Here is a 23596-nt window from a genome sequence, read left to right on the forward strand (position 1 = left end):
AAATCTACTGAACGAAGTGTTGAGTTATATTTTATATTATAAATTTCAAATTCATTTAATATCAAACTCATCTAAAATTCCCATTACAAATACTTCCCTCCTAAATCGATCAATTTCAGTTTAAATTTGCAGCCTAATTCACATGTCAATTTTATCCAATATATTATATTATTAATATTAACCTACTGCCTATTCATAGCTTCAATCCCAGAAAGAACATAAATGGCATGGGCAACGATGGGGAATGCATGTGTTGATATACTAATATATCAAGATAAATTACCTTTACACATATATGCTTCAATAACCAGAATTGCCTTCATTCAACCTCCCAAGATACTTAAAGGGCCATACATTTCAATTTTGAATTGCAGTTATTTCAACGTCATGCTTCCCCGGCGTTAGATGACTCTTCCAGTAAACCTCCATGCTCAGTTGATTCGGGTTTTGAGTCAAGATCGTTAGCCTCGATGGCATCGTTGCTCTCTTGCGCTCCAGGAATTTCCTCTTTAACCTGATCGGGTTCTGGTTCAGCAGCTCCAGCTTCAGCAGTTGAAATGGGAACCTCAGCCGGGGCAGCTTCCTTTGCATCTTCATCTATGAGAAGTTTCCCAGATTCGTCAGGAGATGTACTCCCCAGCACCTCAGGGATGGTATTCGCTGCTTCATCAGACGAATTATCTGGCGCTGACGAGTTCTCTGTAGTGGTATGTGCAACTTCAGTCGACGCGGAGGCCTGAAGGGGGGCCTTTTCCATTACTTGTTCATCAAAGAGTAGATTCCTAGATTCAGTCTCCGATGGGTCCCCGAGTCCTTCAGAAACAGAATTCCCTGCTCCATCAGATGAACTATCTACGGCTGGGGAGTCTTTCAGAGAACATGCAATGTCAATAGTTGAAACAGAGACCCCAACAGGAGGATTCCCCTCTGAATGTTCATCAGCAGGAAATTTTCCAGATTCATCATCAAATTTGTCCCCGTGTACCTCGGCGACCACATCCTTTGCTCCATCAGACAAATTATCTTGTGCCAGTAAGTCTTCCTGAGCAGCATCTACTCCTTCAGTAGTCGGGATGGGAACTTCAACAGTGGCATTTTCCCTTGCATGTTCATTGGCAGGTAGTTCTCCAGGAACTGTATCCTCAAGAACCTCAGGAATGGTATTCCCAGTTCCGTCTGACAAATAATCTGACGCGAGGGAGTTTTCCACATTAGGAAGCGCAACTTCAATAGGTGAAACAGAAGCATTATCCAGCAGACTTTGCTTTGTTGGTTCATTAGTGGGTAATTTCTCAGGTTCACTGCAAAATGCATCCTTTGGTACCTCAGAAATGGTCTTAACTGCTCCATCCTTTGGAGAGTCTTCCAGAGTGGGAGCTGCAACTTCAGTAGTCGAAATAGAAACCTCAAGATGGGGATCTTCCTCATGTTCACCAGTGAGAAGTTTCCCAGCTTCATTACCAGATTCATCCTTGGGTTCCTCAGAAATGGCATCAGCAGCTCTCTCCCGTGAATCATCGGGTGCTATGGCTTCTTCCTGAGTGGGACTTTTGGCAGACTCAACCATTTTCTCCGCCCCCTTTGCTGCATCTTCAGAATCAGACTCCCCAAGGAAAGGCATTTCCCCAGGAAGGGTTGCGCCTTGAGGACTAGCACTATCTAAACATTGATTTGTGGTAATCTCAGTATCATTGCTGCTGAATACTGATGACGAACGCAAAGATATTTCAGGTGCATCAGGAACTGAAACAACAGAACTATTCACGTGAACCTCATTATCAGGTTCTTTGCTCTCCTGATGTTCTTCTCTTGCAGACCGATTCCCAGACTCGGCAACTGGGATCAACACAGCAGCAGGCTCCAATGTTGAATTTGATGGCAAATTATCACACAACAGCGATTCTGATGGAAGCACTTCAGCCTTGTGATCTTTGCCATCTAAATCTTTTAAATCTTGTTCCTGATGATCCTCCAATTTGTCAGCAGAATCAAGTGAGGCAGAGACAGAACAATCTTCTTTTTCTACCATTTGTTTCAGATCATCATTCACACCCAGATTCTCACTCACCTTCTCAGTCAAACCCACAGGCAATTCTAAGTTTTCTTCAGTTGAGGAAATTGGAAAAGACTCTTCAACTCCTCCTCTACTTAAAGTTGAACCTGGCTTTGAATTGAAATCTTTATCCCCGACAACACCATTGCTTTCTTGTTCTCCTGAATTCTCCTTTCCATGTGACTGACTAGACAAGTTCTGACCAGATCCAGACACTGGCACTGAAATGTCAGAAGCAGAAACAACAACCTCAACTGAAGTAGAGTAGTTTTCATGTTCATCCACGAGTACTTTTCCGTATTCATTTTCGGCACCTTTATCTGAAACGGTATTTGTCGCTTCCTCAGATGATTTGAGAGGTGGTACAGATTCATCCAGATTAGTGCTTTTAGAGGACTCAAAAATCTTGTCACCTTCCTTTCCAGAAGGAGATTCAGACTTGCCACTCTCACCAGGCAGAACAGGCTTTGACCCAAGAGCTGATGTGGCCTGAACGTCGGTGCTACGCACATCTTGGCCTTTCACCATCTCAGCAGAGTTGCTTTTGGATACCGGTAAAGACCCGGAATCTTCTGATGCTCTCTCAGTATTATCACTTTCGGATAACTTGGGGATTGAATCAACAGTCGCATCATTTGTTGCTCCCTTTGATAAATTATCTGATGCTGGAAATTCGTCCACATTAGGGCTTTTGGCAGACTCAATTATTTTCTCATCTTCCTTTTGACAGAGAGATTCAAACTTTTCAGTCTCACTGGCACGAGGCATTGCTCCAAATGATGCTGCAGCCTCAACATTATCACTATTTAACCCTTGGCTTTTTTCCATCTCAACAGAGTTGCTGCTGCCTACCAGTAAAGATTGGGAATCTTCAGATTTTTTATTATCATTATCACTTCCCAGCACCTCAGAGATGGAAATAAGAGAACTAGCGCCACAAGGGTCCTTATCATCAGGTGCTTCCTTCTCCTTAGATTCCCCACTTTCTCTTGCAGACTGAAGCCCAGAACTGGAAACCAGAGATCTCAATGTTGTAACTGCTGGATCCAAGGTAGAAATTGATGGCGAATTATCACAGAAGTTAGATTCTGATTCAAGGGCTTCATTTGCGTGATCCTTGCCTTCTTTTTTATTTTCATCTTGTTCCTGAGGAGGATCCTCAAACTTGTCAACATCAATGTTTGTATCTGTAGCTGAGCCTCCATTTGCATGATCCTTGACTTCTTTTCTATTTCCACCTTGTTCCTGAGGAGGATCCGAGCCTTCATTTACCTGATTTTTGCCTTCATTTTTATTTCCATCTTGTCCCTGAGGAGGATCCTCTACCTTGTCAACACAAATGTGTGTATCTGTAATGGAGCCTTTATTTGCCAGATCATTGCCTTCTTTCTTATTTCCATCTTGCTCCTGAGGATCCTCGGACTTGTTCACACAAGTGTTCGAAACCGTAGTGGAGCCTGCAGCCATATGTTAAAAATAAAAACGTATCCATCGTGTCATATAAGAACGTGGGGCATCTAACAATAAGTGACAGGAGCTCCTAGTTCATTATCCACCACAAAAATGCAGATTCATTGCAAGTGGATAACCGTGATTAATTAAGCATGTACATCAATGGTCATACAAACTCACAAAACACTCATAACAAAATTCCTTACTACAATTTTACAACTAATTTGTTTCTTTACATGCTCAGATAAATTTATAAGGTTAGAAAAGAAGCATATGCAAGAGGTATTATGTAACAATCATGTCAGAGATACCATGACAATTAGATGGACTCTCTCGTAGACACAACAAAAATGTTGAATTGCAAAAGATTACCATATCCGAGAGCAAATTAAGTACAGATATACAGTTTGGAAAACATCTAAATGTCAGTGGTCAAATACATCGGGACCTAAAAGGAGTATTATTACTCATAGGAAAACAACTGGTTCAATCAAGTTGAATTGTGCCTGTGAAGTTTCTTAAAAATAGATGTACGGCAAATTAGAACTTAAATCTCCCTGCCTTATTTTCATGGTACCAGAAAAGGACAATTGTTACAACTCTACTTCAAGTAGAACATACGAAACAACGTCAGTGTAACTTTCCCCGCCCGCTTTCATTTCCCTTTCCCTCAGAATAAAGCTTGTGATGCATGCATTGGATTGAACAAATTTCTAAGTCTAGTTTGTGATATAGAAATAAATACACTGACCCCTCCCAATTTCAAAATCATGTGCATCTGAACATTTTCAAAGATTTATATACTCTAACAAGGAGTGGGACCTACCCTTAGGGACTTCCTCCATGGAAGGATCTGCAACATCTTGAGCAGCATACTGGCTTGCTTTTGTCAATTCTAGATTCCCCTCCCCTATCGTGGTGTCCTTCCGCAAAACAGAAGCCTGAGTTTTTTTCTGAGGAGGTTCAGTCAGTGCTGAATCCTGACCAGTTAACGTGCCAGGATTAGTGGATACCATAGGGTCCTGCCTCCTTCGCCTCCTTTGAGGTGTTTCTTCTCGACTTTGAGCATTACGCCCCCGCCCTCGCCCTCGTCCTCTACCTTGCCTTGTTATAGAGGGGGAAGAACTAATAGACTGTGCAACAGGAAGCCCAGGAAGTAAGGGAGGGTTAGCTTGGGGGCTTGAAGCAGGCACAACACCAGTGTCTGGCTGACTAACATTTGCCACAGCCACTGGACCACTAAAAGCATCACCGGAAGCCACTGAAGTGGTGGATATGGCTCCTTCTTGTGACCCCACATCCGAAGTCCTTGGGCCAGAAGCTGATGGTAGAATAGCAGCAGGTGAAACTGAATTTGGTTCACTAGAAACTTCCTTTATAACTGTAGTGACAGGAACAGAACCAGTGCTGGTAGCAACAACAGAGCCTGAGGTAATTTCTCCTTGTATTTCAATGGGTGGTTTCTCAGTCAATGATAGGGAGGCAGTTACCGGAACAGTCTGCAAAACTGTGGTCTGTCTTTTGCCTCTGCGTCTGGGAGCAGGAGCTTCTCCTCCTGTTAGAGACTTGCGACCTCGTCCTCTACCTCGCCCAGCTGATGAAGGGGAAGCAGCAGTTTGAGAAGCAGGAACAATGGATGGCAGAGTTGGCCCAGGGTTCGGAGTAACAGGCCCAGGGATCGGGGTTGATACTCCAGGGGTGGTCGGGGTAATAGGCAGCCCCATTTCCTGCACGCCACCAGTGATACTTCTAATATGACCAGTGGTGGCCGAAGAATCAGGAGGTACCACAGATGTAGCTTCAACCTTGGAGACCTCTTCTGCCTTGACAGCGCCCAAAGGCACAGGGCATGGAACCAATGGAGAGGCTTCCACCACTCTTTTTGGCCTTCCACGGCCCCTTTTAGATGGCGGGGTAGCCTCTTTTTTTACCAGCCCCAGTTGTGGTTCTATAGCTGGATGCTGAGGCAGTTGAGATGATACTGGTGCCTGCATCTCACCAATGACTACAGCCGAGCTGTTTGCAGCAACCGGCAATGTCTTTCCAGTAACTTCTTCCTTAATTACAGGAGATTCTGGAGAGTCAACTTGGCACATTCTTTCAAATTCTTCTTCCGTCCATTGCTCTTCATAAGAGCGTACCTAATGATAGATATCATAACCAGTCAAAATATAAGACAAACTAGAATCTGTTCTCATATCAAACAATACTCGATGCATAATAGCAAAAATCAGAAGTACACAATGGTAAATATATACAGCAAAGAAAAATATATCACAAGATCACACTGTAAAATTGATATAAACAAACCTCCCTAGCACGTTTGCCTCTTCCATAATGTTGTGTATCAAGACCTCCAAGAGAACCACTCTTCCTCTTCATCCCAGCATTAGGTAATACACCTGGTGTCGGTGCTTCAGAAATCTTCATCACTTCATAAAATGATTTTAAGTCATCATCTGTTAAAAGTCGAGAAGGCAAAGGAGGTATCTGCTTGCATTTCTCTGACCCCTTCCCACCAAACATATTTTCCCATGCAACCTGCAAAATTTTGGAGAGATTTTGAATAGCTAGAAATAAGCCCCTTCCGAACCCATAACAAATTGAAGAGGATTAAAGCACAACATATTTAGGATTTGGCGGTACCATTTCTTCTTCACGCCTCTGTTTGTCGACTGACTCAAAAATATCAATTTCTGACTCACTGTATAGAGGGAATCATAATAAAATAATTAGATAAACACGGTACAGGGAATAACTTAAAAGAAATAGAGAAATTAGACTGTTACAAATTTACAATAACGGAGTTGCAGAAGAAGAATTCAGCCTAAAGCTAAGTGGAATACTAGAATCTATAAACTTAAAAGAAATGTTTTACAGCGGATACAATTGAATGGGATCTTTATTTGTGGATCACATTTCAAGCTTTTGAAATAAATGAAGAAAAAATGTGAGTGGGGTTAAAGCATTTAAGTAGAGATTGGAATTAAGCTATTGATACCCCTTCAAACTAGGTTAGATCAGTAGGGACTTCAAGATGAAAACTATCAACTATTACCAATTTCCATCTTTTATCACTACTAACAATTTTCACTGGTTAGCTCAAGAAAGGATATTGTGCATCATGTCAATTTTCTATTTCCCAACCCCCTTTCTTTCCATAAACTAAATGACAATTCATTCACATATTTCCACACCAAAGAACAGGATAAAGGTCCAAATGACCATCTCATCCGAAAATGGTTCAAAGACAGAGTAAATCAGGGAAGACAGAACAGAGGAATTCCTCAAAGCCTCCATGGCCCTTCTAGCATAAACAACTTGTATGCATAGCAAATCTAATGGATTACATGATCTCAAACAAGAAATTATGGTTCACCAGCTGACAAACTAAAAATGCAAAGGGAGGGGGGGGAGTGTTGCTGAAAGAGGTTTAGCACCTTACAAGTATGATAACAGACCAACTTTCTGGGTTAATAAGTGCGGAAAGGAGAAGAGTCTCTACCCCCCCCCCCCACCCCAAAACAAAACCTGAAAAAAGAAGGAAGGCATCCTTTACTTCCAAATTTATGCTGTTGTGATATTACTCCATAGCGCTAGTAGTCTTAGAATATATATAAGAAGATAAAGCCTACAGAATTGTGTGAGCTGGTAAATTTGACAATCAGGATCTTCTTTAATCTCCCTCCCTTTGCATGGAAGATGGTACTCACTTTACTAAAGTATATGCAAACTCATCATTTAAATAAACAAGGTATCATCTGAGGCTATATCGAACAAAAGAGACAAAACCCAACTGTACCATATTTTCATTATATTCAGACCAGGACCATTCCTCTGTAGAGGAAGTCATGTTTAGGTCATTGTACTAAAGCCTCAGATGCATCCACACATAAGGTGTTACCAGAAGAAAAGGCATACCTGCGTGCTATAATATCATTAAGAGAATCATCATCCAAAACAGGTGCAACTTCCTCTTTCTTGCACTCACGCAGGAGAGACTCCAAGTATTCTCTTCGATCTTCCGCACTGACATAGTACAGAAATTATTCTGATACTATTAAATCGCACTGGGATACAGCTGCAATTTACTATAGCAAGTACACCAGAGCATACCTCGTGTTATTGTCAAAAAAACCCGCAGTTATACTCTGATTAGCAACCCCCAGTTTGTGCTCAGCAGAGGCTCTAACTTGTTCTTCCACAGTCTGGACCTGGTTAGGATGGGAAAGAAAAAGAATAGATGTTCTGAAATCATTGAAGAAAAGTTCTTATGCAAGATCTACAATAAGTTCCTTCAAGTCAGTCCTGTCAGAGAAAATAACTACGAATTGATCCAATGCCTTCGAAAATTGTAGAGATATCCTTAGGAACTAAAAACCATGAAAGAATTCAATTACTTCAGAATCTGATGGTTATGGCAGGGACTTCTACAGAAAGTGGGCATTAGTACTCTGAAAATGATGATGAAAAATGTGACATATAGGAAACTCTCCTAAAAGACTTCGTGCATTATTTCAGCCAAATAAGCAGCAAAGAGGAAATTAGGCCCACACACTTGACATTATCTTAATTTCTCCAAAATACACAACTAATGACATATGAATTACTAAAGCATTTTAGCAGCAACCTTACACATTTGATACTTGGAGAATAAGTGGAGCTTCAAAGTTTGACATTATCAACCAAGGCAGCAGAGATGACATAAAGGTAATAAATACAATCAAATGGAAGAAGTACAAAGCATAAAAAGTTGACCACCATCTAAAAAGGATGTTACATTTCTCTATGTTGGTCCAAAAATGCTTGCCATATACCTTTAGCTAACACATTTAACTACTAGATTCTACTTTTGGAACCTTTTAGGGCTCATTACTTTCTGGTATGAGATTAATGGATGACAGGATTGAGAGTGTGTATATATGGGATGGGATAGCGATTCACCGGGTTCTCGCCAGTTCACTATATATATCGTGTCTATTTGTCTGTATGCATAGATGGACATAGCTGTTATATATCGCATGTCATATTTACTTTGTAGGATATGATGAATGATGTAAAAAGTAAATAGCCTTTTTACCATTACTACCCCACGTAATTTATTAACCATGTATTGCTACTGATGAACAAAGAAGAGAGACCCGCTTGCTTTTTGGGAGATTGAACACCAAATCAACAGCTAAAGGAAGACAGAGCCAACACAATAACCAAAATCCCCATTCAGAGCACAGGTAATTCCATTATACAAGTCAACCAAGTGAATTTTGAAGAGAATGAACTCATTAGCAGCAACTTAGCTGAACAAGAAAGTGGATTGGAGGTTAGCAAAAATTCTACCGGAATGAGTTGAAAGATGAAGGTATAGTAGATAAAAATGATGTGCTTAGCTCAATCATGAGAACAAAGTCAAAACTCTATTTTGGAGAGGATGCTGGCAGAGTGTAAGACACCCACTTTGATCTGGGGATGAAGCTTCCTTCATAATCCAAATTTAAGGTGTAACTGGACTTTAAAACTTGAGGAAAAAGTTGACATTTCATACAAAAATAATCCTAGATTGGGCCTGATTATCTTATCCCACCCCCAAAGGATGGGACAATTTCCAAAATAATACCACCCTAATCCCCTGGGACTTGTCTAGTAACAGGCTACGTATTTTTGAAGCAAACATATCAGCCCATTCCAGATAGTGAATAACCCTTACAAAATGACAATCAAATTTCTCTTAGTTAAGGAGCTAAACTGGAAACACAAATTGAAGTTTTCTTCTACAAATATAGCTCCTAAGTTAAGCCATTAATTATATTGAATGTTCAGATTAGTGATCTTATGATTTTCGGGGCAACTTTTTTAGATGTAAATTCTAGAGGGAGGTAAGAGCAACTTTTTATAATTTTTCGTTTTTTAAGAATATCGACTTCAACAATATTTGTACAAGGAGTGACTAAAACCAACAGAAGTGGGGATTCAAATGAGGTGAGCATTACCACCATAAAAGAGACCATCAACATAATAAAGAACCTCCAAGATATATTAGAAACATAAAAGACAAGTTGGGTAGACTATTGTTGGATTGAAAATGTAATCAGAAGGTAAGAAGCTCCAGAATATGACAGGAGATCAACTAAAAAAATAAAGGAGAATTATTGCTTTGAATTAACAGAAGAAACAACTAAAAGTTACTCAAAATCAAGGATAAAGGTATTTACTGTTTCTAAGCGAAGAACGAGGACGTCCTTCTTTTGTCCAATCCTATGTGCCCTTGCTTGTGCTTGCAGATCAACCTGCATCAAATATTTCAAGATGAGACTGATTCAAAATCAAAAGACTCACAACTCACTAAGATTAATAGCATAAAAGCATTGCCTGGGGATTCCAATCTGTATCAAATATAATCACAGTATCAGCAGCTTGGAGATTCACACCAACGCCTCCAGCTCGAATACTGGTAGACAAATTGTTACAGACCAGTGAGAAAGACAGAGATGCAGCAATAGAAGATAATATTTGCTTAAGTTCTGCTTGTGCACACACACAGGTTGTACTTTAAGCATATTGTCCGTATGTTTCAAGCGTTGCACCTGTTCAAGGTCTGTACCTAGTTTTCCTCTCAGGTGCTTTGATCCAAGCGCACAAATATTATGATATAAAATGCTATCGTGAATATCATATGATGTGTTTATCGGGACCTAGATTTTCGTTTACACAAACATGTTTGACAGAGTTGGACTCTCTAAGAAGCAATGTTTCAAGAAATGCATTTTTTCCCCTCAATTTCATTGTATTACTGGGAATTGACATACAAACTGCATTACTTTTTCACCCTTTGATTTTGTTTTCCCATTTTCTTTACTTCTTTTCTTACTATTAAACGACAGCACCATCCTAAACAAAAATCATGAAGCATGTAACTTGTAAATAAGCAACTTCACACAAAAACTCGAGATGATTAGAATGGCCGTTTAATAACTACGTTGATTTTCATTAAGCTTTAGAATAATAATGTTAAAAAAACAAAGATATAGAGATTGAGTAGAGATTATAGGTATTACTAGTGCTTATCACCAGCATACAATTCCATGCAATTAACAGGACTGACAGTTAAAAATTTTATTGGGAAAACTAACTCAAAAGAATTCAAAAACTCTAATAGATTAGGTTGGACGCACGTTTGATAATTCACCAAGCTACTTTATTGCCCAAGTGACAAAATTGAAGACAAACCTGATCAACTTTTAACAACCAATACCTACTTTAAAAATCAAGAACAAAGATTGATCTGGGCCGCACAGTCTCTTATTTTACGCCTTGTAAAAATATGACAGGAATGTTCCATCTTAATAAAACTTTATAATTGCTAGAGAAGATTCCAAGATTTGAAAATCATAGTTAACACAAAAATTGACACTTATTAAATTTGTTCCTTTAAGACAAGGAACCAGTGCAACAAGGACTCTGAAGAACCACATACGGATCCACCTTACTGGAGGCAAAGTTCAAATGTAAGCTAATCACAAAGGATACTGCATGATTACCTGAGTAAAAATATGAAATATGGTGAATCAGGTTGATTGAACCGGTCAATGAGGGCCCCACGATCGCCCCCAGATGTATGTCCATCTAATCGTAGGTATCTATATTGTTTCCAGCAAAGATAGTCCTCCATAACATCAAGAAGTCTAGTCATTGTTGAGAAAAGAAGAACCTGCAAACCAAAGACCTTCCTATAGTTCTGGGAAGCACGATAAATAAGCAACATCTAGCAGACACAAGATCTTCACAATGAAGATTGCAGATATCTTAAGACACCTACCCGACCTCTGCCGGCCATACAGAACAAGGAGAGCAACAAGAATGGCAAGAAAACAGAAAGAGAACTTGAAACCCAAGCTTGTGATAAAAGTATGAAAAGAAGACCACAAAAAAAACATGAGAAGATGAAGAAAAGAACACAGAAGGGCAAAGGCCCTGAGAAGGGTGGAATGAAAGTACACAATCAATAAGCCATAAGATCACGCATAAGTAGATCAGCATAGAACCAGGACTTCATTCTAATTGTAATTCTCCAAAACATTCTGTTTTCGCCTTAATAAAAGACAGAAGACACATAGGACGCAATGAACCATCAACAGAATTCCCAGAAAAGCAGGCATTACTACACCATCAGATTAAAACACACACACAATTATTCGAACATAGCACCATGACTGTGTTTGGCCAGAAATTGAACCTCTGCATCGCTTCTTAAAGATACCGAAGACCTTCATAAACACATGGAACACCACCTCCTAGCGTACAAATGCATGCATACACATACACATACACATACACATAAAGAACAGGAAAACTAATCATGAAAAAGAAATAGGAACAAGAGCAAATTGGACAAGGTCCAATAAGCTAAAAGTGGTAAAGATAAGGCAAGAAACTAGAAGTTCATAAAAAGATAATTATTTCAGTAGAGTAAATAAACAAGAAAGAAATGAAACATCCGGTCTTAACAATGAGCAAATCTGGAGATAAAGTGGTTACCAGTGAAGATGTATTAAATAGTATAAATGAATTTAATTAATACATGTAGCATGAAATGCTTCATGGAACATACCACCAACATAACAAAACTTTCAGAACCATAAATACAAAATGCACAAAGAATAGAAATTCAGAAGGAACAGATTGCCATCTATAGATGGCAACAGCAAACCTACCCGATGGTCAGTTGCCTTCAGTTTGGGCAATAACCGATCTAACATCTCAAGCTTCCCACAAAGTCTGACAATGTTAGGAAGATAATGCTTTGGAATCAACTCGTGAACCTAGCCAAAAAGAATAGAAAGTTCAATTAGTTAATATTCCATCATTAAGCAACTTCCTTACCATTCATGATTTCAGAAGAGGTGGAGAAGCCACAATTAACGACCACCGTAAATTTATCTAGTTTGACTATCGACCATTCAACTTACTGTCCAACTTATTTGGACTCTAAGTGGACAGGAGCAGGGTTATGTTTACCTAACAACTTCTGTGTCAAGCTCAATTTCATAGAGAGAACATGAAGTGGAAACAGCAATCGCAAAAAGTCATTCGACTTACTACACAAATTTATCAAGTTAATGCATCCAATATTCAACAAGCAGAAAGTAACTCAATTAAAAGAGAGAAAAAAATACCTCCTCCACGTGAAGCTGGCTGAGATACGGATGGTTGCATATATTGCGCAGTTCCATCACGGAGTTATGCACAGACCGAGCCTGATGAAGTTGCAAAGTAAAGGAAAGAAACAGAATCAACTTTTTGTGGGCATTATTTCATTAAACTATAGAGTGCACCAGATCTGCAGGCATAGATATTAAGAGTGCAATATCCCATACTGGGAAGAATATAAACATACATATAACCACACAAATATGTGCGGACCTCTACATATTTGTGTATACGTAGTTCTACACGAATCTGTATACTACAGACATGGATACTTGTATAGCAGATAACTGGAATAGAAATAACTATAGGTATAATCAAATGTACATATAATGAAGGCAAAAATGTAAAAGAATGAATCTAGAAAAACTACGGAAAGAACCTTTGAAGATCCAATGGCACCAAGATTTTCTTCTACCCTCTTCATCAATAACTTCTGATACGCAGAAGCTTCACATCTAATAAGTCTTTCGATCTTTTCAGGCAATTCATTTTCAACCTGGCCAAATCATTTAAGTTAAAAGCAGATTAGTAACAGGGTTTGATATCAGACTGCTGTAAAGAAAGTTCAAATGACACTTCTATATCTTTCATGATAATGACTGGCATTTAATGGAAGGCCTATTGAAAGGATTTTGTGATCAATCCGTAGATCATTTGGTTTCCATTAGTAATGAGGATTCGGGACTTAAACCAAGTTTTCTGGAGTAAAGGGGGGTGGGAGGGGATACAAAGAATCCTCATCTGATTCAGAAACTAGTGAATTATACAGAAGATCTCAAGAGGTCAGCAGAGGCTCAAACTGAATGCAGTTCCCAGATACTTCACTTGTTTACCAAATGCCCGGATATCTTTCGAAATAAATCCCTACTACAAAAAGACATTTTGGGCTGGATTTCCACTTCGTAATAATTGTCACATCAAGATATTATATGGAAACATGTTTATGACATGACTCACACCTATGTTCACGTATTAGGAATAAATACACAAGTTACTTTCACTGGTATTATGAGATGTCAGGCAGCACCTTGTGTTTCAACCTTCGAAGTACAAATGGTCGCAGAACTTGGTGAAGACGATTTATAATCAAAAGATTCTCCTCCTCAGATAGCAAAGCCTGGTCATAGTTGGTGTTCAAAGTGAGCGAACAATGTGGAGAATAATGAGAAGCCAAACAGGACTTGTCTCGATGCTATAGGACATTCATCAAACTTACTTCATCTGGTGAATTGTCACCATTACTCTCAAATGGTTTATTGAACCATTGAGAAAAATCATCAGATGAGTTAAAGATGTTTGGCAACAAGAAGTTGAGCAGCGCCCAAAGTTCCTCAAGATTATTCTGCATTGGCAACCAGGGAAGAGAGAGAACACACCAAATAAAGAGTAATTAATTAATAGCATAAAAGACAATAGACCTGTACATGTATGTCAGTAATTTAAAAAACAGATATTCAAGTATAGGTGAGCATAGTGCATAAGCGATAGTAGCGAACATGAGACCTGCAGGGGAGTTCCAGTCAAAAGTAATCTGTGATTGCTACGGTAATGTTTCAGATCAGCATTCAACTTGCAAGAAGCATTCTTTATGCGATGGCCTTCATCAATAATGATATAATGCCAGTGTATTTTGCTAAGTTTTGGTCGATCATGCTTGTTCATCAAATACTCGTATGTTGTCAGAAGAATGTTGAATTTTTGATGAACAATTTGTTCCCTGGATGACAAAATCACATATAAACTGCTAAAGTTTCATAGAAATCAAAGAAACAACAGGATGTCATGTTACGGATTGGTTGGGCTTACTTAAACAGCCTCCGGCGTTCTTCAGGGGGGCCAGAATAAACAATTTTGTGGATACTTGGTGCCCAGAAATTGATCTCTGACTCCCACCCAGGCAAAACTGATGATGGTACGACTACTAGAAAAGGTCCTCTATCATTCTTAGTTTCCATTAGGTAACAAATTAGAGATATAACCTAGAAGAGGGATTTATCAGATACAAAATAAACAAGGCAAATAAGTTATACAGGATTATATATATGTTAATAAAGCCAAGTATAAATCAAACCTGGACAGTTTTACCCAAGCCCATCTCATCTGCTAGTATACCATTCAAGTGGTTATTATAAAGTGAGACCAGCCATCTTAGTCCATTCATTTGGTACCTTAACACAACCACAGTACAAAACATTCAGGAGCAAATAATGGACAAATATTCATGTGTACATGTGTAGAAATTACATGTAAGCAAACTTTTCAAATTAGAACTCTTCATCAAAGCATACATCAAGGAGCAAAATCCAAACATCCAAGAGACAGACAAAATAAAACAGGAATGCGTGTATATCACTCACTCTCTCAGTTTTCCACCCACAAGGCAGGTCGGCTGCTCGATGATATTCTCTTTTACACTGCAGAAAGAATAACCAGAATTTAATAAATAATCACTATCAATTGCAAAAACTTAACAGAATTAGATTCTATTTTTTGTGGGTGGGTGGGCAGATGAACATATGACCTCCAGAAGATCCAACATTATGATAAGGGTGAGACTTTTCACATTACCTATGTGCCATCATGTAGTATTTCTCGTTGCTTTCCAAATAGTGCTGCAGAGAAGAGGCGCATAACAAGCTAAGAGGGGAGCACTATAATCTAACTGACAGCCCAAATAAACACAATTGAAGAATTATGTAACTGCATAATTAGGTAATAGAACATGAAAGGGAAACCTTGGCCTGATCTTTGTCATCTTCATTCTCAACAATGTCTTCATTCTCCTCAACAAAACCACCCTTACTCTCCTCCATATCAGTCTCAAAGTGTCTTGCCATTACCTTTGCTTCCTTTAGTTTAGACCCCAGCTTTTGCAGATATTTCTCAGTCTCTTTTAGTAGTTGTTTAACCCGGTCTGATTTTGCATCCTACAAGCATATTGGAACATTTTCAGAGACTATGGAGATAAAATTCATCATCATATGTGTTAACCGTATTGAGGACCATAATGCACCTGAACCATGCGGAGATACCCTTCAACATCATTAATTTTTAACAAATTAATCTTTTCCCGCTGGATTCTGTCTATCTTCTCACGATGAAATCTTTCCTTCCTCTTGTGGAACTCCCTCACATATCTATTGAATCCTTTCCAGCGCTCTCTCTTGATTTTAAACCCATCTTCGAGTCTTTCTCTGAAATTAAAACCATCAAACGATATAAACATAATTAATCATTTATCTAATTTCACTGATAAAAGAAACCAGAAAATAGCAGGAGAAAAGACCTCAAGATGATAAACAGAACAAAAGTACCTGTGAACTTCAATCTCACTAAAGAATTCCTTCTGCCTTTCTCTGATTCTCTTTTGTCGCTCTTCCTTCATTTTCTGCTCATATCTTTCAATTTGTTTTGATCTCCTTCCAATTCTATGCTTCTTAATCGATTTTAATCTGTCCATTTCGCTTGATATTGGTTTGAAAAAATCATTTAAGATATCGCTGCAGCAAAAGGTTAATAATGTGAGAACAAGGAATGTCAAAATTATGTGAAGAAACAGAAGCAAAACACTTGGATTACTTAAGTTGATAAAACTCACTAAAGGCAGACATTGGATGAAGGAAGAGAGACGGGAAAATGAAGGGAGCAAAGTGAACATATATAGCATTTAAGAAAACCAATCTGATGCATAGAAAGATAAATCACCTCCGAAGCCGTCTCTGCAACTCCAGCAACTGAAGCTTTTTCAATTCAATTACACTTTTTGTCTTTGCAGAAATATCTTCGGATGAGCTCACAATTTCCTGCAAAACATAAATATAAGAGAAAAAAAATCACAACCACTTGAAAGCGGAGAAAGAACCATCAAATGCCCTGGCAAAAGTTCGTTGTGAAACTACATCAAAGAGATATCATCCACTAAGTGATTGCATTCACCACAACAGTGGAAAAAGGAATGGACACAAGCAAACCAACTAAAAAGTTGGAAGATAAACAAGACCACTTAACAGAGGCTTAACCAACTAAAGATCAAAACAACTTCAACCCTACATAGAAAACGAGGAAACCTGGAACTAGCAAACTACCAAATATTTTTAATTCACCATTCTCTTAAAGAAAGTAAATTAAGTTTGTATGTCATTGCATAAAAACAAGGTCTAACTAGTCAAAAAAGTCAACCTGCCGAATTGGGTTCTTTGAGAAATAAGATATCATTTTTGGCCTCCAAAAAGTCTTAGTCCACAGACAAATTACTAGTTAAGCAGCAAAGAAAAGAACTTAAGAAGATTAATAGTGTTCACTCTGCAACATTAAAAATTACCTCTTCTAGACATGTTAATAAAAGAAAATTGTCAAAGGATAACATATAATCTCTGCCAGCATAACCATATAACCTCTTCATACAGCATATTATAAACACATTGAGAATTCTAAAGCCGAACGTGCCAACATAAAACCAAATACAAGGTAAATTTGCCCAGAATAAATCTTAAGTGGGAGAAATAAAAAACACGCACTTTTATCATCAAGAAAATGTAGATGTTTCAATGAGTTGAGAGGAAACATCCTTCCCTACCTCTCAAATCTCGAGATATGTGGCATTTCAAAATATTAAAGGGTCACACATTATCCTTGATTTCTAATTAATAAACAAACCTTCAGCTTATCAGAACAAGCAGCAATTTTTTGCTCAGTCTTCTGCTGTTTCTGAGCCCAATTCTGCTCATTAAAAACTTTCCTCTTTTGCCGGTCCAAGATCCATCTTTCTATAGTAGTATGCTTTGGAGAAGGTTGTAAGTCAGTAGATACTGAAGTATAGTCCTTTTCCTGATCTGTCTCTAACACTGTAAATGAATTTTAATACGTTAATGTATCAGCAAAATCATTTTTTAGTGGTGCATAAAAAATTCAAGAAGTAGAAGTACCAAATTTTTCTGAAGCACAGAAACAACATATCATAAGCAGAATAATTAAGCAAGCAGGGCACAAAATAATTCTCAGATCAAAGAAACCAAGTTGACATCTTGATTGCTTCAGAGATTATATTTTCTCACCTTGTGAAACGTTTTTCACCAAAATATTAGAATCCTTAACTGGAACTGAAGAGAAGTTTTGGGCGTTCATTCCTGGGACAGGATTCCATTGGTCTTTCAATGCAAAACTTTGCATCTTTTTATCAGAATGTAAATTTCCTGCAGTATGGAAATCCACAGGATTTTGAGTCTGACTTGTGGCCTCATCTTTTCTGTGTAGCACCTCTTCATGCATAGCTATATTGTTAGGTAATGGCACCTTGGGCACATCATTTGCAAATCCATTTCCAGTCCCACCACTCTCCTCAAGCTTTGATTGCTCACATGAGGCCATAACACCAGATGAGACGATCTTGGACTGGTGGATGTTCCCCAAATCATTTTCATGATTACGGCTAAATGCTTCCCTAGTGCTCGAATGATGTGGTTCTCTTTGTGCGGATGCATGTAATTCTACGTTGTCCTGTGTTAGACTTTCAGCATCTGTTTTCCGTCTTGTCACCAAACATTTCCTGTCTTGTTCATTTTCAGCTAACATAGCAGGTTGAGTACTTCTCTCTTCTGGAATTTTTGCAAAATCAGCTTCTTTTAACAAATTGGAGTCCAAGATAGAGGGGGGACCTTTACTGCTATCTGGTCTTTCCAATGACCTCGGGACTTCAGAAACACTACTTGGATCAGGAATAAATTGATCCTTCCCTTTCTGATCAACGTGATCCCGGCGAGTTCCATCTGCAGAACACAATGTCATTGGCCAATTGAATGAGGAAAGAATTGTACAGTATGAAGTCTATTATATACCTTCTTTGGTATAAAAATTTCCAAGTGCAATCTCGAGATGAAGTTTCTTTGGCATCAAACCATTTCTGCACATGGAGAGGAACAATCTTAATACAGAAGGAAGTGCAGAAGTCCTCACTGAGAATGGTGAAGAATAATATAAAATATTACCTGAATGCCAAAAACACAAGACACTGAGCTCTAAGTTGTTTTAATTGCTGTTCCTTAAACGGAAGGCCTGCAGTGGAAGCCTGAGGAACAGGTGATTTCCCGGAATCCCTAGAAGCAGTGGCTCTCACCATGTTTGGTTCTGGAAGACTGCTCGGAAAGCCACCCTGACAAACTCAACAATTAACCCAGCTAAACACAAATAACCAGCAAGAAATACAGTGAGCAGCTTAGGAAGTTGTTCAAGACATGTTAAAATAGCTCCAAAGAGGTCCATAAAACAATTGAAAGTTCCTGATTTTGGTGCCAAACGAGTACCTTATTTGCATTAGTTGCCATGCTAGATCCCCCATGATCCAATGTCTTCCCAGATATACTTTTGCCAGCAGAATGATCGCCGGAAGCAATTGCAGGAAACACTTCCATGCTTCTGTCCTTAGCCGTCTTGGCAGTAAAACTGTGGCTATCGAAGGAAGAGTTACCAAACTGCATCCTATTGGCTGATTCTGCCGATAAATAAGAACCTGGAACACCAGAAGAAACCCCATGAACCTTGATGGCTCCACCTGAAATACGACGCTTCCACATTAGATAAAAAAACAGAAGAGACATGCACAAAACAAGGCCGTATATACATTTGGAAGTGACATAGACATACAAGAGCCTTTGGTAGGGCAACAAATTGAAAGCGCGGCTAGAAAAGAAAATACTTCAGATAACATAAGCAAACAACCCACTATCAAGATCCTAGGGAAAACCTAATAAGTCTTTGAATAATGTGCTGTGTCAGAGTCTCAAATTTAAATTCTCCACCATACCTTCATCAACCTATTTTCTGCTCACAGGGAAATTAAATGTTTATAACCTCAAATTAAATATAAAACCAGGTCCACAGAGAATCAAAATCAAATGGTTAAGACTTACCACTTATATGTGGTGCAGACCCTTGATATATGTCCTGCCCGCCACTTCCTGGGCCAGTATGCCCCCTAGTTGGTGCATATGTCTCAGGTGTGCCCATCTCATTCCCAGAAAAGCTCGATTTAGAGTCCTTAGCAGCTCCAACACGCTGAGAAGACCCTGCCGCACGAGCCAGCAATCATAAAGTTTAATAGTCATACAAGCATTGTAATGCACAGTACTCAATAGCTTTACACCAAATTGCCCTTTAATGTCACTATGCATGTGACTTTCTGCAAGTAAAAAAAGATAATGATTTTACCAGGTAAGTGAGAAGATGCAGAATCTCCAGTCTGTGTTCCGGCTGCCAGAGGAAGGCGGGACGACATTAGAGTTTCAATATCAAGATTGTTTTCTTTGATAACAGTTTCCATGGCCCTTCATAGATTAAACAAAAAGAGAAAAACATATAAAAATTTTAAACAAACAACAGGTGTAGACTGCAAGAAAGCAATAACCAAAAGGTCATCACAACAAGCAAAAATATGAAATCATAAACAGAGCTAACTGTGTTTTTAGGTCAATGTAGCAAGAAACTGATAGACTAAACCATTAATTGAATACAATCTACCCTAACCCATCTTTTCAAGATTATCTGATCATGAATAGGTAATAAGGTGAAGAATTTTTCTGTTTTTTAGAGAAGGGAAGAACTAAATAAATAAACTGAAGAGTGGATGTAAATCTTCATGCCAATCTCTTGCACATTCAATGAACTATGCAACAAAATGATAATACAACTGACTAAGGTAGACTTCTACCGAATCTTGGGCAAGTTTCACCTTGATATCACTTGATAAGGCATTGAATTTTCTTTCCCACTAGATCTCATGTGCTGCAAAATCTGTTTTGATCCACATATAACAGACACATTATGTCATTCATAAAAGCATTATGAGATAGAAACTAACAGGAAAAAAGTAACAATCCATGCTAAAAATCTCACACACCACATAGAGTTTTGTTGCCAATTTGGTAGGCTCATCTTTAGACTCCTGGATAAGTTTATGCAGAAACTTGGCTGCCTCCAGCTCAACATTCTGTGGATTCGTCATCTCCCCTGTTAAGTAAAGTGAGCCATTAGATAAACAGCAATAACAATAAAGTTCTTCTGTCCCAGATTCATTTAGGATCCAGCTGAACCTGCCCTCACAAAATGAAGAAGAATGACTAAGTAACTTTCAGGTTCAGTAGACATTAAATTTGAGAGGGTACAAGAACATGGGTCAACTATTGAAAAAGATTTCCATGCTGTAATTATTTCACTCTTTTCTTGTGTAACATGCAACTTTTTCCATTTAAAAACAAAAGGGAATAACAGAAACAGAATCTAAGAAACTCATTAATGCACTTGCCAATGTTTGTCTAAAAATACTATACTACTTGTCAAATAATGTCAATTTACAGGAAATTGAATACAACATTTATTTCACTAATGTTATCATCCAATAAAACACTTTGAGTTCGTTTCTGAAAGGCAATTAACGATATGGCAAAGACTTTGCTGCACGACCAGTATGCATCAATCTGCTAGATAGAAATATATATATATATAAGTTTCCCAAAATGAAACAGCGATAGAGGATTGTTTTGAGCAAGCCATTCCACTGAAGTAAAACTTTCAAGCACCAGCTCTTTTACCAAAAACATGAAATTCCCATACACGACGGAAGATCCTCTTTATACACATAAATATCCTCGCAAAACCCACAAATATACCGAACAAGAGTAACTTTCCGTGGTATTTCGATCATTGATTTAACACCACAATTCAAAGCCTCTACTCAGCGGCTTTACGTAATTGTTCTGATCCAAATTAAACTACATACACCCCATATAAAATCATCTTCAATAATGGAAAATTAGGGTTTTTACAACTTACCTGATCGAAGCCTGAAGAATAAATTAAAGTATGAAATAGAGCTACATCAATGAACTCGTTGTTTCTTTGAGTACACTTCCCTCTGTTCTTGCTATTGAACTGACAAAAAACGAGCCCTAACTCCTGCACTGGTTTCTCTTCCCTTGCGTGTTCTTGAATCCGTTTGATATGTCGCGAGTTACGGCAAACGCGTTGAAGAAAGTACCTATATGAAATCCTAAAAGTCGCTTCTTTTAATTTAATTTCAAGAATTAACAACTTCCAACTGTAGAGAACCGGAGGAAATATATTGGAGATAATCAAATAAATCTTTTCTTATCATTTGTTTTTTAGTTATCGGAGACACGCCAACATTCGATGTATGTGTAAAAATACTTACAAATTATAAATATTTATTTTTTATTGATTAATTGGTCCTTAATCATGCAGAATGATCTCATACTACAAAATGTTATGATGTTTGGCATAATAAGGTCTTTTAATTGGTATAATGACTAAAATGGACATGGTAATATTAGAATAAAATAACTAATTATTTCTTTACATATTTTGTTTCAAATATTTTTTGAACGCTTTTATAAATAGTAGACATTAGTTTAATTTTAAATAAAAATTTAATAGATAATCTTTTTATAAATGAAAAAAAATGACAAATTATTACTTAAATTTTTGAATAAAAATAATATATATGTACATTCATACTAGTCGAATATCATTATGATGTATAGTTGATATTTTTCTTTATTAACTATTTCTAGTCATATAATTTATAATATTTTGAATTTATATTTTTCAATAAATATAATATCAATTTTATTTCTATTTTTATTTAATTATAATAATGTATTATTAAATAATGAAGCATTTTCTCTTCTTCAAATGTTAGAAAAATTCAATAGCAAAAAATTTCTTTCAATAAAATTTAGATACTTTAAATAAAATAAAATATAATTACAAATATGTTCAAAAAAATATTTACAAATATGATAAATTACAACTACCTCTCCGAAGTTTAACATATATAGTTATAAATATCTATTATTATTTGAAAAATTATAAAAAACTTCTATCAAATAAAAAATAATTTTGTAACTCCTATATGGTAAGATAGACTACTATTTTACCACTATTAATTTTTAAAAAAGAAACATTTGAGAAAACATTAAAAAAATAAAATTAAGGATGCGTAAAATATATTATTCATATATTGTGTTAGTTCATAAAAAGATTGAAGAAAATTCTATTATAATTTATAATACAAAAGGATATTTTAATTAATTAATCTAAAGAATTACGGGTATTTGAATTTTACAAATAACGAATACGTATTTCTAATTATACGCCAATCCTCATTGGAGGTGGCTAAAATTTACCCCTTATAAATATTTCTTATGGATGATAGATATAAATACATATTATGTTCTAAGTAATTGGAACTATATGATGTTACATATGCAAATAATTCTTTTTTTTTTTATTTGAAACAATAAATTATTATAGGAGACAATATATACTATGCACTAAAACACAATCGGAATAATATTTCAGGCATATAAAGGGATCCAAACGCATAACATTTAAAATTATAGGATCTCAATTTCACTAGCTGAGTTAAGTTTTATTGGTATATGTGTAATTAGTCACTCCATAATTGTTTGGCCTGAAACTAATTAGGTACTATTATTGATCTTCTTGAAATAAGGAGGAGGTGAAGTTTCAAACTTTCAGTTGGCAATTTACTTTTTAACTTTTTTTACTATATTAATCAGCACAACCAAGAAACGGAAAACTGCTAAATAAAAATTCATGAATATAATTGAATTATTTTACATTAGGGAAATAATGTAAATAAAAATTAGGATATAGAAATAATTGAATTATTTTACTCATCCAAATACATCCCAGCAACAGAGACCAAACATTGGCATAACCCTAACCAACAATTAGGGCTACAAAACCAGTGCAAAAGCAACACTCAATTCCACCCTCATCACTCAAAAGAATAGGTATAAAGATAGCTCTCTCTCTCTCTTTCTCTATATATATATATATTCATATATGTCT

General features: G+C 37.3%; 1 protein-coding gene across 2 annotated transcripts; it reads right to left on the reverse strand.

Moving 5' to 3' along the window:
* Window positions 1–236: 236 nt before the first annotated feature.
* Window positions 237–21723, reverse strand: SYD (P-loop containing nucleoside triphosphate hydrolases superfamily protein). Of its 2 annotated transcripts, XM_088881674.1 has the most exons (33): window positions 21533–21723; window positions 20601–20710; window positions 20433–20494; window positions 19913–20028; window positions 19615–19770; window positions 19009–19256; window positions 18694–18857; window positions 18544–18608; window positions 17764–18474; window positions 17366–17553; window positions 16415–16512; window positions 16024–16209; window positions 15723–15903; window positions 15445–15636; window positions 15278–15321; window positions 15067–15123; window positions 14781–14877; window positions 14516–14688; window positions 14213–14426; window positions 13926–14051; window positions 13737–13826; window positions 13089–13205; window positions 12676–12756; window positions 12214–12321; window positions 11041–11210; window positions 9872–9950; window positions 9715–9789; window positions 7622–7719; window positions 7427–7534; window positions 6152–6209; window positions 5816–6046; window positions 4332–5646; window positions 237–3510 (listed from the first exon to the last, which is right to left on the reverse strand). In XM_088881674.1, the coding sequence occupies exons 2-33, from the start codon at window positions 20703–20705 to the stop codon at window positions 386–388; spliced, it is 8838 nt and encodes a 2945-aa protein (XP_088737800.1). In that variant the 5' UTR covers window positions 20706–20710; window positions 21533–21723; the 3' UTR covers window positions 237–385. The 2 variants fall into 2 exon arrangements, with proteins under 2 accessions (XP_088737800.1, XP_088737801.1); XM_088881675.1 differs by lacking the exons at window positions 20601–20710; window positions 21533–21723 and having other exon boundaries at window positions 20412–20468.
* Between the last annotated feature and the right edge of the window lie 1873 nt (window positions 21724–23596).

The sequence above is a fragment of the Sesamum indicum genome, linkage group LG6 (genome assembly GCF_026168435.1).
Source record: "Sesamum indicum cultivar Baizhima isolate 11 linkage group LG6, ASM2616843v1, whole genome shotgun sequence".
NCBI lineage: Eukaryota > Viridiplantae > Streptophyta > Magnoliopsida > Lamiales > Pedaliaceae > Sesamum > Sesamum indicum.